The sequence below is a fragment of the Mchenga conophoros genome, linkage group LG22 (genome assembly GCF_057382185.1).
Source record: "Mchenga conophoros isolate Kocher_MC1m ecotype Shallow Benthic linkage group LG22, M_conophoros_male_GT1.1, whole genome shotgun sequence".
NCBI classification, from domain to species: domain Eukaryota; kingdom Metazoa; phylum Chordata; class Actinopteri; order Cichliformes; family Cichlidae; genus Mchenga; species Mchenga conophoros.
Window position 1 is genome coordinate 21,930,466 of NC_140546.1, and position 16,616 is coordinate 21,947,081.

The following is a 16,616-nucleotide window of genomic DNA, read 5'->3' on the forward strand; positions in this document are numbered from 1 at the left end:
ACATATCTCTGTCTGGGTTGACTACATAGAGAGGATCCTTCTGAGAGGGAGAGTTCAATCTGTCTTTGTTTACTGGAGCAGCTCAGGAGTTTCTATTTGGTCCTTCCTGTTAGAGATCTGATTCACCCTGTTTGATTAATCATTATGCTGATATAGCTTTGTGGTACCATAAACATAAATTACACATCAGCTCAGTTCATTGGAATTTGATGTATTTTTCTGGCTCATTTTTAGTGTTATTGTTTAGAGTGGGGTGAAAACACCCTCTCAGGCAGCTATAAAAGAAAGCAGCTCCAACTCTCTGCAGAAATCTGAACATCCTGTACAAAGAAGCTTCAGCAGCTCCTCATCACACTTTGAGACTTAAAGCTCCAACATGATCTTGCTCCTCTTCCTGCTCGGTCTGGCTCTGGGTGCTCCTTCTGAGTCTCCTTCTGATGAAAATGAAGTAAAGCTCCAACTTGGTAACTTTTTTTTGTGCATTTTTTTTTGTCTTTTTAATATTATTTAGCAAATAATAGATTTTAAATGCACATTTATCATGTTTCTTGTTTTGTTTTGCTCAGGAGAAATATGTGTTAGTGTAATTGGGGATACATGCATTAATTTGGTTCCACGTTTCAAACCTCCAGCAGAACCAGGCTCAGACAGGAGCAGCCATTTGCTGTGACTGGTGGAACTTTAGGCCTCATCAAAAAGAAAAGCTTAATATTAAAAGTAGATTATTGATTATCTGTGTCCTTAATCCAAACTGGCTGATTACACATTAGAGGAGGCTTAAAGCGGAAGGCTCTGCCTCCCATTCTACTTTTAATTAACCTCAAAACCACAAGTAAACCAGCAGTCTGAGAGCAAAGTACTCCATTGCTCTTAAAATAAGACGTAGCCTGAGTATTTAATACCTTGTATGTGAGGAGATGGATTCTTAATTTTAATCTGGATTTAGCAGGGAGCTGATGCAGTGAAGCTAATATGTAATGTTTCTTTGTATTCCCTGAAGTACATAGAGAAAAGCAGCCTGACACCAGGTCTCACCTTTAGGATATTAGCAGTACAGATCAGGTTTCTTCTGTCACTAAAAAACAAATCATGATCTTTTTCCTCTTCTTGTTTCTGTCTTTTTCAGATGACCGAGCAGTGAAGCTGCAGCATGGAAACTGTCCAACGTTCTGGTGGAGCTTCAACGGCCGCTGCTATAAGTATGTAGCTACACCGATGAGCTGGTCTGATGCAGAGTTCCACTGTTTGTCACAGGGAGCCAACCTGGTGTCCATCCACAACATGGAGGAAGAGAACTTTGTCAGATCCTTGATCAGGAACTTTGATCCTGCTCAGAGAGCCTCTTGGATTGGACTCAGTGATGTTCACAGAGAGGGCAGATGGATGTGGTCTGATGGCTCTGTGGTACGCTTTTTTAACTGGCTTGCAGGCGAGCCAAACAACCTGGGAAAAAACGAACACTGTGTGCAAAACAACTTTGGTCTTGTTAAGAAGTGGAATGACGAACCATGCTCTCGTGGTTATCCCTCTGTTTGTGTAAAACGCAATGCCTGTGTTTAGAAACCAAGACGCTAATTCAACATTAGACAGTTAACCTGATGTTATGTTGGCATGTAGCGTCCCTCCACAATAAATTTAGCAATGTTAATATTAATATATCCTAATTAATGTGTTTATTAATTAAACATATTAGAAGTACAGAAGGGCAAGGCTGGAGTACTGAAATTTAAGGACTCTGTAATACTATATTAAACAGATATTTTCATCATGCATTTGTTTGTTTGTTTGTTTGTTTTTCTGGATCACTTTAAATTGATAAAATGAAAGTGTTGCACAGCAATAGGTTGTTTGGGTGACTCTGGGTGCTGAGTCCTCTTTAACGTTGAGTATTTGTTCTACATTTGTTTATTAGAGAAGGCCATAACTAGAGCTTGTGAGCTGCTGTCTTCTTGTTACAACTCTGACCTTTCATGTTTGTTTAATCATTATAATGAAAAGGCCTTTGATCATATCATGAATGCAGAATTACAGCAAATACAGTCACGTTCTTCTGAGTCTGCCAGGAGGACGTGGCTGTTCAGCAATTATTAATTTCTTTAGAATCTGATGGTGTTTACTGCCCGGTGTTAGTGATGTTTACTGTGGAGAGTTTTGTTCCATTTGGTCAATGATATCACAGTGATCGGTGAAAACTCCCTCTCAGGCAGCTATAAAAGAAAGCAGCTCCACCTCTCTGCAGAAATCCTGTACAAAGAAGCTTCAGCAGCTCTTCATCAAAGGTTGAGACTTAAAGCTCCAACATGATCTTGCTCCTCTTCTTGTTCAGTCTGGCTCTGGGTGCTCCTTCTGAGTCTCCTTCTGACGGCAATGAAGTGAAGCTACAACATGGTAACCATCCTATATTCTGACTCTTCCTTCCCCTCCTTTATTTAACTTTATTTTTGTGGGGGGGGGTTTTATTATCTTAATCACAATTTAGTCAAATACTCCAAGATTTTCTGTTGTCTGTTTCAGCAGTCAGTGATACAAAATTCTTGGTGTTTCATTGTAACATAGATTTTTTTTCCCCCCCCGTGTCAGATAAGTTCTACTATACTGTAGAGTTATGATAAAGACCTGCTAATAAACGTAATAAGAGCAGCTTACTTCTCTGCATTTTTTTAACTTTCACCATGTCAGCTGTGCAGACGTGCTTTTCTGATATTCTTCAGAGGTTACATCAAAGAAAAAAAATGTCAGTCACACTGACAAAAACAGTTATTTGTTTTTCATCGAGCTCTGACTGCTGTGTCTTCTTCAGATGACCACAGAGTTCAACTACTGCGTGGAAGCTGTCCCCCGTTCTGGTACAGCTTCAATGGCCGCTGCTACAAATATGTGGCCACACACATGAGCTGGGCTGATGCAGAGCTCTACTGTGTGTCACAGCGAGCCAACCTGGTGTCCATCCACAGTACAGAGGAACAGAGTTTTGTGAAAAACCTGATCCAGAACTTTGACCACGCAGAGGGACTCACCTGGATTGGACTCAGTGACAAGCATAAAGAAGGCACCTGGATGTGGTCCGATGGTTGTCCACTGCGTTTTGTCTACTGGAATCCAGCACAACCAGATAATGCGGGAGGAAATGAACACTGTGTTCACACCAATGTAGTATCAGATAAGAAATGGAATGACTACACGTGTGCTACCAATTTACCTTATGTTTGTGCAACACGCATTACCTGTCCTAGAAGCACCGAACCTTCTGTTCCTGCTAGTACAGTGCTACAATAAAGATGTGAATGCACACTGTAATCTGTCTTTTGTGTGTCTGTGCAAAAGTCATTAAATTTCACTCACCTTGATTTTCATGAATACAGAATCATCCACTGGTAGCTCTGATGGTGGATCACAGGGAATATTTACTCATTGTTTTAATCTCACAGCCAGTGTTGGGGACTAACGGAATACATGTACCGCCGTTACACATTTAAAATACAAAATATGAGTAACTGTATTCCGCTACAGTTAACCTGCCCTTAGAAACTGAAATGTATCTTTTCGCTGCATTGTACAGAAGCAAATCGTTTTTGGCCCATTAATAGATGTTTAAAACTGCTCCAAATAAAAAGGAAAAAACAATTAAACATGAAAATTCATCATCAGTGCCACCACTGTTTAACTCTGGGGTTACAGGTCCTATGAGAAAACATGCAAGCGTGTAACTGGTGTCACAGACATGCGGGTGCATGTTTCATCAGCACGCAGTTAGTATTCAATTCAACTAACCTTGATTTTCATAAATGTGGAAACAACCACTTGTCACGGCAGGGTGCGCCGGTGTGAAGAATGAGGTAGACCAACCAAAAACAAGGAGTGAGAGTCCAGGAAAACTGACAAAATCACACCAAAGCCAATACGAGCCTCAAAAAGTTCAGGGGGCCGACCGTGCGGGCGGCAGCACAGGAGTCCAAAGTAAAACAGGTCCGGAGGCCGGCCGTGAGGAAGACTGCAGCAACAGATCAGGAGGCCGTCCACGACACCAATGACGTCTGGCGGCCGGCCTGGAAAGTGGCCGGCAATCCCGAGGTGGCGTGGCAGCCGGAGCTGGACCAGCCGGAGCTGGACCAGCCGGAGCTGGACCAGCCGGAGCTGGACCAGCCGGAGCTGGACCAGGCGACGGCGTAGGTGCTGCAGGCAACGGAGTCGCAGGTGGTAGAGCAGGTGGTGGCTGGATGGGCTCCTCGGGCCCTCCAGCTGACAAGGCATGAAGCAGCGGGGGTGCTGCAAGGTGCCGAGGTGGCACACCCAGGCATCCAGCTACAGATGCAGGATGAGCAGTTATGGAGACCCCTGGCAAAACAGAGCTGAACAGGGGGCTGAGCCGTTACTCTGGCAGAAGAAAGATGCCGCTGACTCTCTGGGAAATTTAATGTAACATCACACAATTCATTTCCCACCAGATCGCCCCTGAAAACATTATTCATTTGTTCACCGTGTGGTTCAGAACCCAGAACAGAAATGTCCATGGCAGTCTGAGAAAAAGTGGTGTCACAGCCAAGTACTATGTGTGTGTTCCTTTCAGAGGTCTTGTCCAAATTCATATTTTCATTTTCCTTCACAAACATAAAGACAGAGTCTTTAGTCTCAGTCTTTGGTTCTTTTAACTCAGAAGCAGAAAAACACAAACTCAGATTGGCTGCCTCACCCTCACCAGAATTACATAGATTAATCTTGGACACACAGGCAGCATCTACCCCATAATATTGCCCAGAATCAGTAACAGTCTCTGCATCAGCTCTAGCGGAAGTTTCGCCGTTCTTAGCAAGCAAGTTAACTGTTATGGAAAAACCCTGTTCGAAAGTTGGACCCCCAAGGCTCTCAGTACAGTTCATTTCCTCTGAAGAAACGTCACGTTGTCTTCCTGTGACAGTCTCCACCTGTGACAGGGTTTCAGTCACCAAAGGGGCTAGTTCGACCACATGAGCTGCATGTATAACTGAACCGTTCATAGAAACATGATTAATCAGTTCATGGCTAGGTTCCTGGACATCCATTAAGTCGGCACAACTGGTTAAAGAAGACTCATTCACGTTCATTTTGCAGTCATGTGGTGGACTTGTAACCTGATCAGAGTCTGTGCTTACACATACTGCAGTTACACTTACTTCTGATGGGATGGCTGGCACTAGGTTAACGCCAAGAGTCTGAATAAACTCTTCTGTGATTGGTTTGACAGAGCCATTAGCTTTAGCAGAGACCACATTAGGCACAAACAAATCAAAAGTGACGCTGTCAGAGGGGATTGAAGCCTCATTACGCTCTGACTGACAGGAATCATGCGGCTCGGCCTGGTATTTGGCAGTCTCAGGCCTGCATTCCCCAGCTAGCCCCCCACCAGAAGCTGACTTAGACAGAGACTCTGAGTCATCTATGAATGGAGGTGCAGCTAACACAGAGTCTAATAGAGCTGTGGCTGCCAGTGGTGGTGCAGACTGTGAGCTTACTATATCAGTAGCACTCCCAACCAACACCCCATCCTGAAATGATTTAGAAACAAAAGAACATGATTCCAAATTTACACAAACTGAAGGTAAAACATGATCATTAGAGACAGTATCGGAGGCCCAGATCTCAGCCTCAGCATTCACTGCGCCCTGAGGGGTGCTGGAGCTACATGGTTCAGACATGTGTCCCCCATCTTCTTCTGGGGGGCACAATTCACTTTTAGAGTTCAGAACATAAACCACATTCCCATTACTGTTCTCTTGACCTGGAACACAAAACTCAGGTGAATTGTGCTTGTTGAGTACAGGAGTGAGAGCATCACTCAGAGGTTGCTTTGAATTGTTCTCCTCTGGTTTACCTAATAATTTGGTCTTACACAATTCATAGCAAGTAGTAGAGTCACAAGATGAATGAGCTGAGGAACAGTCAAGTTGATCACTGGGTACAGACAGGGTGTCATTATTTAAGTCACACCGCTCATGACCAGAGGTTATATCACCACCCTTCACACCAAACATGAGCTCGTGATCAATACTTTCATTGTTTATTAAGAGAATGGGTGGTGTTGAGGAGCACTGGGTCGATATCGCTCCTCCAGCACATGTAGAAATTGTCTTTATCTCTGGAGCGTCTGCGAACCCTTCATGACAGTCACATTCCAGCAACTTAGGAAGACTTTGAGGCGAAAGATTGTCACTAACCTCTATTATTAACGGAGTCCGAGAGGAAACGAGAGTTCCACCAACCTCCAGCTGCTGCGGCGACGTGGATGTCGCCTCTTCTTTGAAGAAACCACTGAGGCTGAAGCATTGGCTGTTGGGGAAGTGAGGGGTGGCAGACCCTGGCAGCTCCGAGGGCCCCCGAGAGCCAGGCGTGTTCCCCGAAAGATGTGCTGACAATCGGGGGTGAGCCACGGCTTTCCCCGGAGCTCCTCCTCTACGTGGGTGCAAGCTGCTTGCTGCCGCTCACAGAAGCCGGACTCCATGATTTCCGTAGTAGGTCTTTCTAAACAACTAAACACTGTACTGTCAGTCTCAGAACACGATTCAGTCATAGTTTCCGGCCCCGGCGAATCAATGCACATCTCGCTCCTCTCTATAAAAGGATTATGAGACGCAGACACACAGTCACTCACCCCCGGGGGTAGCGCGGTGTGACGGCGGCGCTGACGCCGGTTCTTTCTGGAAGGATGGATGCTGAAGCCACCGAAGCAGAGGGTGATGTGGAAGCGATCTCCTCGTTGTCCGCCCACATCCTTGCCAGAAAAGAGGCAGGTGAAGTAAAGTCCGAGCGGGGTGGAGAGGGCGAGCGGCTGGTCCGAGGCGGTGCAACAGTTGTGAGTTCCTCCTCCGAAATGAGCCAGGGCTTCCAACGAAGCTCGTCCTCCCGTAAAGCTAGCAATACCTGCTGTCACTCATCGTTGTCGAAATCTGTGGCCTCCACCATCTTGGTGCGCTGGGCTGTGCAGCTTGACAGTGGCGGAGACGAACTGTGAGTCGATGGCGGTGCAGCGGTGAGCCTCAGAGTCCCTACTCTGACTGCCTCCGGCTCGCGAGGCAGCGGCGACGACAACGACAACCGTTTACGAGTCTGAGTCGTAGGTGCGGAGGCGGCGTTTAACACCCTCTGGGCCAGCGCGCGGGCGCAAAGCTCCTCCTTCAGGGGGGCCAGAGAGTCGAACACCTCAAAAAGCTGGGGAAACTGCCGGAGCTGTGGCGCCTTCTGAAGGATGGCGTCAATGGCCTCCAACCCAGTGGACACCACTCTGGGGTCCGTGCACCCACAGATGCGCGTCATGAGCCGACTGATCCGTTGCAGCTCCTCCCCAATCTCGTCCGGACTGTCCGCTGGGTCTGACATAGTCAGATCGTACTGTCACAGCGGGGTGTGCCGGTGTGAAGAATGAGGTAGACCCAAGAGCAGACACAGTGGAGACAGAACTAGGTTTCCAAAATAAGGCAAGCCTTTATTGTGGCTGAAGGCATAACAAAAACACTAGGGAAACACGGAAACTGGGAAAACTAAGAAGACAGAGAACACTGTGTAAACTAAAAAGGCTAAGACACTCTGTGAAGGAACTATGGAAAAAACTATAAACACAGAGTAACTAAGCAGGCTATGAAACACAGTGTCACAATAAGGGAAACTACGAAAATACGATGTGAGGATAACAGACAATCTGACACTGACACAAAGACACACTGGGCTTAAATACACTGAGGAAGTCATCAAGGAATTAGAGACAACAGGGGAACACAGCTGGGAGGAATAAGACCTAATGAGACAGGGGGAACAAAGCTAGAAACACTGACATAAGATGGGAACATGAACCTTCAGAGTAAAACAGGAAACAAGACACCACTAAACAAACACGCAGACACGACACAGAGAGACAGACTAGACACTGAACTAAACCTGCAATAAACATGAGAACACAAAAACTTACGAACTAATCCCTAAACAAGAATAACCGAAACATAGAGTCATAATCATCATTATCATCATAATAAGAAAAGAATCCAAAATGCAAAAACACACCAAAAACATAACAACTCAAAATACTGGGTCAAACTGACCCAGAACCGTGACACCACTGGAAGCTGCATTCAAAGGGAATATTTACTCATCGTTTCAATGTCAAAATTCATGAAAGCAAAGACTGTTTTAGGTGAACAAATAAATAGTTAAAACTGCTCTAAAGTAAAAGAACTGAAAAGCTATAAATAAAAACTCATGATCAGTGCCTCCATTGTGTATCTCTGGGGTTACGAGACACATGTCTGCAACATCAGTAATCACATTTCATGAGTAGTATTTAATAAACACTAAGTATTACAAAAGGAGACAAATGGAGATTATTCACATCTACCTTTATCGTTACCAGAAAAAACTCTAATGTAGTTAAGATCTATAGTTTGGCTTCATCCTAAAAAACACACAGAATAATATCACTGAGGAGGTGAGGAGAGAGGTACAGCAGTGAGTGTCTACAGCCACAGCCTGTAAAGGTAACATCCAAAGAAGAAGTTTGACTGTTTTTCAAGCTTATGTTAAATATGACCAGCGGTTAAAGTGGGCTGGAAGGATCCTGAACTGTATTCTGGTTCCCTCTGTTAATGAGCAGTTAAATCTTATAGGCAGATGAATGTGTGTTACTACAATCTAAAATTTGATTGTAGGAATGTTTTCAGGTAACTAAATACTACTGCCCTAGTACCTGCACTTTGTTGTAGTTTTATTGTATCATAAAGGTCCTTCTTGGCAAAGTGGAACCTTTAGATCAGATCTTAAAATGTGAGCTCTCCACTCTCCTTTTTTTATAACAGTAAAGCCTCATCAAAATGAGTAGGAGGCCAACATAGAGTCACTAAAGACCTCTGTCTATACAAACCACGGTCAGACATGTCATTTTAAAAATAATTTAAATAAAACCACTGAAAGGCTATAAAAAGATAGAAATGCACCTCCAACTGTCAATTTTCATTGTAAGAAATGTTATTTAAAAAAACTTAAACCAATAAGGTGGGAGTTAAGATGAAAGCTGGAAGATGAAGAAAGTTTTAAGGCTGAACTTCACATTTTAGGGTAGAAAGCGACACAAACCCCCCACATGAGTGTCAAATATCTGCAGGACAGCCTAGCTGGCACAGCAGTGGTTATGATCTGCTTTAGTTTAAAAGTCTATTTACTGCAATCTTTTTGTTTAGTTTGGTTTATTTAAAAAATGTAATAGACACAAGGGCATTTAAACATTTGTACAAGCTGTAAATAAAGTGGCAAAGTAAAAACAAAAATTAAAGATTAATTGTACTTTTTTTTCTCCTCTATTTTTAAAATGTGCTTCTTTTACTTTATTTTTATGTAAAAAGGGGGGCCTTTGCTTTTTCTTTTTTTGTCTGTGCATCACATTTTCTTTTTTGTAGTTGCTCGTGCCTTGCATGCCTTAGTTGCAGTGTTTCTTCTTCATTGTTCACTTGTTTATTTAGACATGTATAGAGTGATTAAGTGTATAACTCTTACAGTTACATAGACAGTCTTTCTTTTTATTGACTCTGAACAGGCCAGCCACAATCACTTCATTTATATGTGTTCACTGCAATAAAAAGTGTGCACAAGGTTTGTTTTGGATTTGTTTACTGAGAATGATCGCACACTTCTATTTCCTCTTCCTGGTATAGTAACCTATTCTGTTAAGCATTTTGCTGATGATGTGATTTTATAATATAATAAATCAATAAATACTCAGTCAAACAAACAGTGAAGTTCTCTGGAAAAGGCCAGAGCTCAACACGTGTCAATAAGTAGTTAAGTGATGTCTTTGAGTTGTGGATAATTTTACCAAAACACACTTAAATCAGTTTTGCAAAAAAAGACTAAAAGTTCAACGATGATCTCATAAATAAATAATATGTCTGTCCTGAGGCTTTTGTTAGAAATGAAGTAACCTAACAAACACTAGGAAAGACAAGCAGTTTCATTCATATGGACTTCACTATGAGTTTAATTTCCAGCTGTTTTGCTTTTCTTTTTTGAAAAGCAGAGCTTACTTATACTGGACCCATCCTACTGTCTCTTTCTCCTGCTGAGGTCCAGTTCTAGGCTCAGCATCAGCTGGGAGCACGTGCACGTGCACCTGGACCAAACCAAAACATGAAATAAGGAGGGGGGAGGCTGACTGGATATTATTGTTGTTGCCAAAAACAAAGCTACATTAATCATCCTCTCTGTTGTAGCTCAGGTCTGTTTTTTGGTACTGCAATTATTCAGATTAATATTAATAAGATGTGACCAAAAATACTTTTATAAACTGCTCAATGTCATGATGCCAGAGTTTTCTAATGACATGTAGCTTTTGTGACAAGGATTTAACAGCTGGTTTGATATCATGATAAATATCACACATATCCAACAGGTGTGTATCAATCTGAATGCATGAAAACATTATTAGTGTACTTACTACTATTACTATAATTACTGCGTAGAGTAAAAAGTAAGTATTTCTGTCTCTCTCCTTTTGCATACTTGCACAGAGGCAGTCAGGCGATATTCAATATGCAATCAAATAATAAATGAGTTTATTGATATCCATTGATGTTTATATAAAGCATTGTGAGATCACAAAAAGCTTGATAAAGACCACATGTATTCAAAAATCATGCAGTTTGTGGGGATAGGTTAAGTGACTAATCTAAATTGCCCATAAGTGTGAATGCAGGAGGGAAAGTGGTTGTCTCTCTCTCTGTGTGTTAGCCCTGCGACAGACTGGCGACCTGTCCAGGGTGTACCCCGCCTCTCGCCCTATGACAGCTGGGATAGGCTCCAGCGCCCCCCACAACCCTGAAAAGGATGAGCAGAAGCGAATGGATGGATGGTATTCAAAAATCCATCTATATACCAAAGGTCCGAATTATGTTATTTAATTTATTTTAAAATGTGTATTTACTTCAACTTTACTGGCTGCTATAGCAGAGTCACATATCTCTGTCTGGGTTGACTACATAGAGAGGATCCTTCTGAGAGGGAGAGTTCAATCTGTCTTTGTTTACTGGAGCAGCTCAGGAGTTTCTATTTGGTCCTTCCTGTTAGAGATCTGATTCACCTTGTTTGATTAATCATTATGCTGATATAGCTTTGTGGTACCATAAACATAAATTACACATCAGCTCAGTTCATTGGAATTTGATGTATTTTTCTGGCTCATTTTTAGTGTTATTGTTTAGAGTGGGGTGAAAACACCCTCTCAGGCAGCTATAAAAGAAAGCAGGACCAACTCTCTGCAGAAATCTGAACATCCTGTACAAAGAAGCTTCAGCAGCTCCTCATCACACTTTGAGACTTAAAGCTCCAACATGATCTTGCTCCTCTTCCTTCTCGGTCTGGCTCTGGGTGCTCCTTCTGAGTCTCCTTCTGATGACAATGAAGTGAAGCTACAACTTGGTAACTGTCCCACATTCTGGCTCCTCTTTTCCTTCATTTACTCATTGTAGTTTCTTTTTTGTTTTTGTCTTTTTAATATTATTTAGCAAATAATAGATTTTAAATGCACTTTTATCATGTTTCTTGTTTTGTTTTGCTCAGGATAAATATGTGTTAGTATAATTGGGGATACATGCATTAATTTGGTTCCACATTTCAAACCTCCAGCAGAACCAGGCTCAGACAGGAGCAGCCATTTGCTGTGACTGGTGGAACTTTAGGCCTCATCAAAAAGAAAAGCTTAATATTAAAAGTAAGATTAGTGTCCTGAATCCAAACTGGAGCTGGTTCCACAGTAGAGGAGGCTTAAAGTAGAAGGCTCTGCCTCCCAGTACACTTTACCTCAAAACCACAAGTAAACCAGCAGTCTGAGAGCAGAACAGAGTATTTAATACCTTGTATGTGAGGAGAAAGATTTTATATTTTAATCTGGATTTAGCAGGGAGCTGATGCAGAGAAGCTAATATGTAATGTTTCTTTCTATTCCCTGAAGTACATACAGAAAAGCAGCCTGACACCAGGTCTCTTCAGGTTTCTTCTGTTACTAAAAAACAAATCATGATCTTTTTCCTCTTCTTGTTTCTGTCTTTTTCAGATGACCGAGCAGTGAAGCTGCAGCATGGAAACTGTCCCCCGTTCTGGTGGAGCTTCAACGGCCGCTGCTATACGTATGTAGCTACACCGATGAGCTGGTCTGATGCAGAGTTCCACTGTTTGTCACAGGGAGCCAACCTGGTGTCCATCCACAACATGGAGGAAGAGAACTTTGTCAGATCCCTGATCAGGAACTTCGATCCTGCTCAGAGACCCACCTGGATTGGACTCAGTGATGTTCACAGAGAGGGCAGATGGATGTGGTCTGATGGCTCTGTGGTACGCTTTTTTAACTGGAATGCAGGCGAGCCAAACAACTTGGCAGGAAAAGAGCACTGTGCTACAAACAACTTTAGCTCACATAAGAAGTGGAATGACAGCCCATGTTCTCTCAGTTTTTCATCTGTTTGTTTAAAACGCAAAGACTAATCCAAGTTACTAATTCAGCAATGGCATGGTATGTTGACATGTATGGGGATTCCACAAAAAAGATAACAATGTAAACTTTTATGTCAGTTTTGTTGATCTGTGCTTTAAATTGATAAAGTATTCCTACTGTTTCTGTATGTATGTAACCATTGAATGACAGAATGTAAAGAATCCACACACGCAGACCTGTCTGTACAACGCTGTTGGCCTAATGACACTTATCAACTTTCACAAAACAGTAACAGGGACTTTTTCATAGTTTTCAGTGCATATCTTATCTTCACTGGGTTAAATACACCATAACTTATTTATGTGATTTGTTTTTGCTTTGACATCAGAACACTCATACAGAGGCCACGTTGTCATCTTTGTTATGGTTAACCATGAAATTAGTTCACTAATTGTCACCACTAAAGAAATACTTCCTCCTTTTGTTGTCCAGTTGTAGTTTATTTTATCCAAACACACATTAATGCACTTTTTTAACTACGATGTGTACAAACAGATGATAACATTTTATTACACTTTGATGCTTTGCAAAGCCGATTTATGTGGTGAAACACAAATCAGTTCCTTTTGGAACAACAACTGTAAATAACAACTGATAAGACTGATAAAATTGAATATATCAAAAAAATGTTCAATTAAGGTTTTCTCACATCTCTGGGAGAACTGACAGTCTTTCGAGCTTGAGATAATAATGAACATTAGCTGTTGTCCAATGACATGAACCCCTTCTCTGAAAGCCATAAAAGAGTCTGTTAACATGTCTCTGCAATATTCTCAGTAATGTTCAAGCTCCAGGAAAACATCAAGGCCTAAATCATCAATAAAAATGTCTTCCTCTTCTCACTGGTTGTGGCTCTGTGTGCTCAGTCTGGTCCTGATGAATGTGAAAGCTACACTGTGGAAAAACACAGCCACACCTGTGGCTCGATTAGATTGGCTGACAGAAAAGGAATACCATGGCATTATCCTAAATCACTTATCCCAGCTTTTCCACACAGAGGCTAATTATCAAACATTAACCATAAATTATGTGTAAAAATGTCAAGTGACACAGGGGAAAACTGAGCAGACGAGGACATCTGGTGACAATTTCATGTCAATAACACCTTTACAAATATAATTAGAGAATTGGTGACGTGTTCAAATATGTATTTTACCCACTGTATATCTGATCAGTTATGATGGAAAGTGTAAATAAATCAAATATCTCAGTGTCATATACTAAGGTGTCATATTAAAAGGAATAGAGAGAAATTGTTCTTCAGGTCCCTTTGCTCCCCTTATGAAGTACTGTTTGTCCGTGATGTGGACTGGGGTACAAATTGTGGCAGGATCAGCCTGATGTTATTTGTATCCCACTTTAACTTTGCAGTTTAAAGAGCTAACATCTCCAAAATTTCAGGTGAGTTAATCATTATAAGAAGTGTTTGTGAACAAAAAATCAAAAATGTGGGACACTGTTTATCCGTGATTTGGACAGCCCAGCGTGTGCTCCCGACGCAGGGGAAACTAATTCTGTCGTGGAAACCTAACTTAGCACCACCATTGTGCAGGTGAAGCCAAAGGCAAGATATGCTTCATCATTTTTCCTTAATGTCCTTTGTACCCCTTTTGTAAAAACATAGAGAAATGCACCACATAAAATATTGCAAAAGGAAAAGGTTGTCTTGCATGAATATAGTGTACAAACTCAAAACACACATTTCTCCTAAAAATTAAGTTGTGCAAATGTGAACAAATCAACTTGTTACAGATATTCATCTCCGCTCGAGAAAAAAAAACAATCCCACAGAACAAAACTCCACCAAACACCACAATAATACACAGTAAGGCCAAATTAATAAGTCTTCTCATCAGACATTGATGCTTCTTTACTATGTGACTCAAAAAATAGGAGACAGATGTTTGTTTGTTTTTTTAAAGTTCATTCATAATAAAAACTAACTGTAAGATGTTTAACTATAATGCTGTCTGTATTATTGTTGAAGTCCTAAATTATCACCTTTAAAGTGTTTATGCTAATAACACTGTGTACAGTAAGACAGGCATGGAGAACAGCACTGACTGGGAGAGGCTTTGAACAGATCACATACTCGTTTCAGTTAAACATATAAGACTTACACAATTATCTACCTAAAATCTATTTATTTGAAATATCATCTTATGTACAATTATAATGTATTGTTCATCTCCCTTAAATAAACAGGCAGCCTTAAAGTATGAAATATTCATATATGAAAACACATAGATTTGTCTATTGCCTCAATGGTGGATGGAGCCCCACAGGCCTCAATGTGAGCTTGAAGCCATTTATAATGTTTAAGTTGTTTAATGTGTAGGCACTCATGATAAACAGATTTTGAATGAAATTATAGGCATTGAAGCCATTGAACCCAGTCAAAGAGGTGGTAATATTAATTTTATCAGATAAAAAGAGAAGCATTCTGGATATTTTGTTTAAAGACTTCACACCCGAGAGGCATGAATGAGGATTTTTCTATCAATGAGTTTCTGTGAAATGTACCTTTTGTGTTTGTATGTTTTTGACTAGATTTTGGCATTGTCTCCCTCTTTTAATGTTCTTGTACTCATATTAACTTTTTATTTTTATCTTTTTTATTTTTTATATTAACTTATTTGCATTTTTTGTGTCCAGAATCTATTTGTACTGTGACTTAACCAATTAGCCAATACCACCTCTTAAATGTCAATTGTTCAGGTGGTTTATCTGTGAAGGTGTGATTGGTCCATTTGAAAAAATTTCAGTTTCTTGTCTTTTATTTAAACACAAACGGTTTCACATTTTACAATGACCCTGATGAAGGCCACAAGCCGGAACGAGCTGGTCACGTAATAAAGTTGTTTCTCATTACTTTAAAGTGTTGCTGGAATCTCCGCGTTGTCAACTCATTTTATTTCTCTTTCTGATAAGAAAACTATTCAATCAGATAGTTATTTGTGGTGAATTAAATAAAGTTACAGTTTCAAACACCTTTTAGCACCACATCTGAAATTCAAGCACTTAACAAACCTTGAAAATATAGTATTAATATTAAAGCATTTTCAAGGATTTCAAGCACCCGTACGAAGCCTAATAGATTGATCTGGAGGTCAAAGTGGAAATAATTCTATATAGACCTTTTTATTAAAACTATGTTTCATACTGCCATTGTTTGTATTGACAGGATAGAGACAGTGAGAAAATGATATGTGGGGATTCTAAATACCACGTTACTTTGGACCTCTGACCTTTTCTATAAGGTCAGACTTTCCTAAAATGTATTTTAGCTTTAAAATGTGCTTAAAACTCTACTGCCTTTGTTTCTAAAAGTACATTTATAGTTTACATTTGAATATCATGTCACATTTCACACACGTCACAGTTAATCTCTGATTTTAACTGCAATACAAACGTCTCATAGCATGTTTAAAATCAACAAAGAAAACAAAATGTTTCATTTTGTTTTGGTGGTTCAGTTTTTTTTTTATTGACAGTAAGATGGCCTGCCATAATCAATTTATTTCTGTGCATTTACTGTTATTAAAAAATATATTCATGTACTGTAAAACCTCACAAACTTCTATTACCCCTGTTTAATTTATTTATTGAGTCCTGGGTTGTTTAAGTGGGTAGAACAGAACAGCAAATCAGTGCATGGGGGACATTAGAGCCAGTGTCTCTAACACACCCTGCTATAGAAAATATGATCAAAGTTACCAGTGCATAACAGAGTGGCCAGAATCCAAACACACATTTGTCTGTACAATCAGCCTAATGAGACTTAAATGAACTGGACTGATACTTTTTTAGCACCTTTCTATTCAGTTGAACTCTCAAAGTACTTTCTACTCCAAAGCTTCATACAGCAGCATTCTTGTAATGTGATTTATTTTTGGGGTTAAGCCATGTAGAAGAGTTTCCTCACTCCTGAGAGGAAAAGATGTTTGTGGTTTGAATCTTCACAGCTGGAATGTAAGTACCTGTTATTTACTTTGTGGCCACTTGAGGGCAGCAGAAGAAAAAGTCAATGTGATGCTGCTGATGTCAGATGCTTTAATTAACAGGTCTTATCAATACTTTAAGATCCATTGTGAAAGGTGTTGTTTGAACCATTCCT

The 16,616-nt window shown here is 40.8% G+C and overlaps 3 protein-coding genes across 3 annotated transcripts; all 3 read left to right on the plus strand.

Moving 5' to 3' along the window:
* Positions 1-265: 265 nt before the first annotated feature.
* On the plus strand, positions 266-1,770 carry LOC146549442 (ladderlectin-like). Its single transcript, XM_085262875.1, has 2 exons — positions 266-464; positions 1,127-1,770. The coding sequence occupies exons 1-2, from the start codon at positions 377-379 to the stop codon at positions 1,558-1,560; spliced, it is 522 nt and encodes a 173-aa protein (XP_085119001.1). The 5' UTR covers positions 266-376; the 3' UTR covers positions 1,561-1,770.
* Positions 1,771-2,252: 482 nt separating this feature from the next.
* On the plus strand, positions 2,253-3,276 carry LOC146549443 (C-type lectin mannose-binding isoform-like). The gene is made up of 2 exons (XM_085261692.1): positions 2,253-2,388; positions 2,801-3,276. The coding sequence occupies exons 1-2, from the start codon at positions 2,301-2,303 to the stop codon at positions 3,274-3,276; spliced, it is 564 nt and encodes a 187-aa protein (XP_085117818.1). The 5' UTR covers positions 2,253-2,300.
* Positions 3,277-11,288: 8,012 nt separating this feature from the next.
* LOC146549444 (lactose-binding lectin l-2-like) lies at positions 11,289-12,489 on the plus strand. The gene is made up of 2 exons (XM_085261693.1): positions 11,289-11,427; positions 12,062-12,489. Exons 1-2 carry the CDS (start codon positions 11,340-11,342, stop codon positions 12,487-12,489), a joined length of 516 nt encoding a protein of 171 aa, XP_085117819.1. The 5' UTR covers positions 11,289-11,339.
* Positions 12,490-16,616: the final 4,127 nt, after the last annotated feature.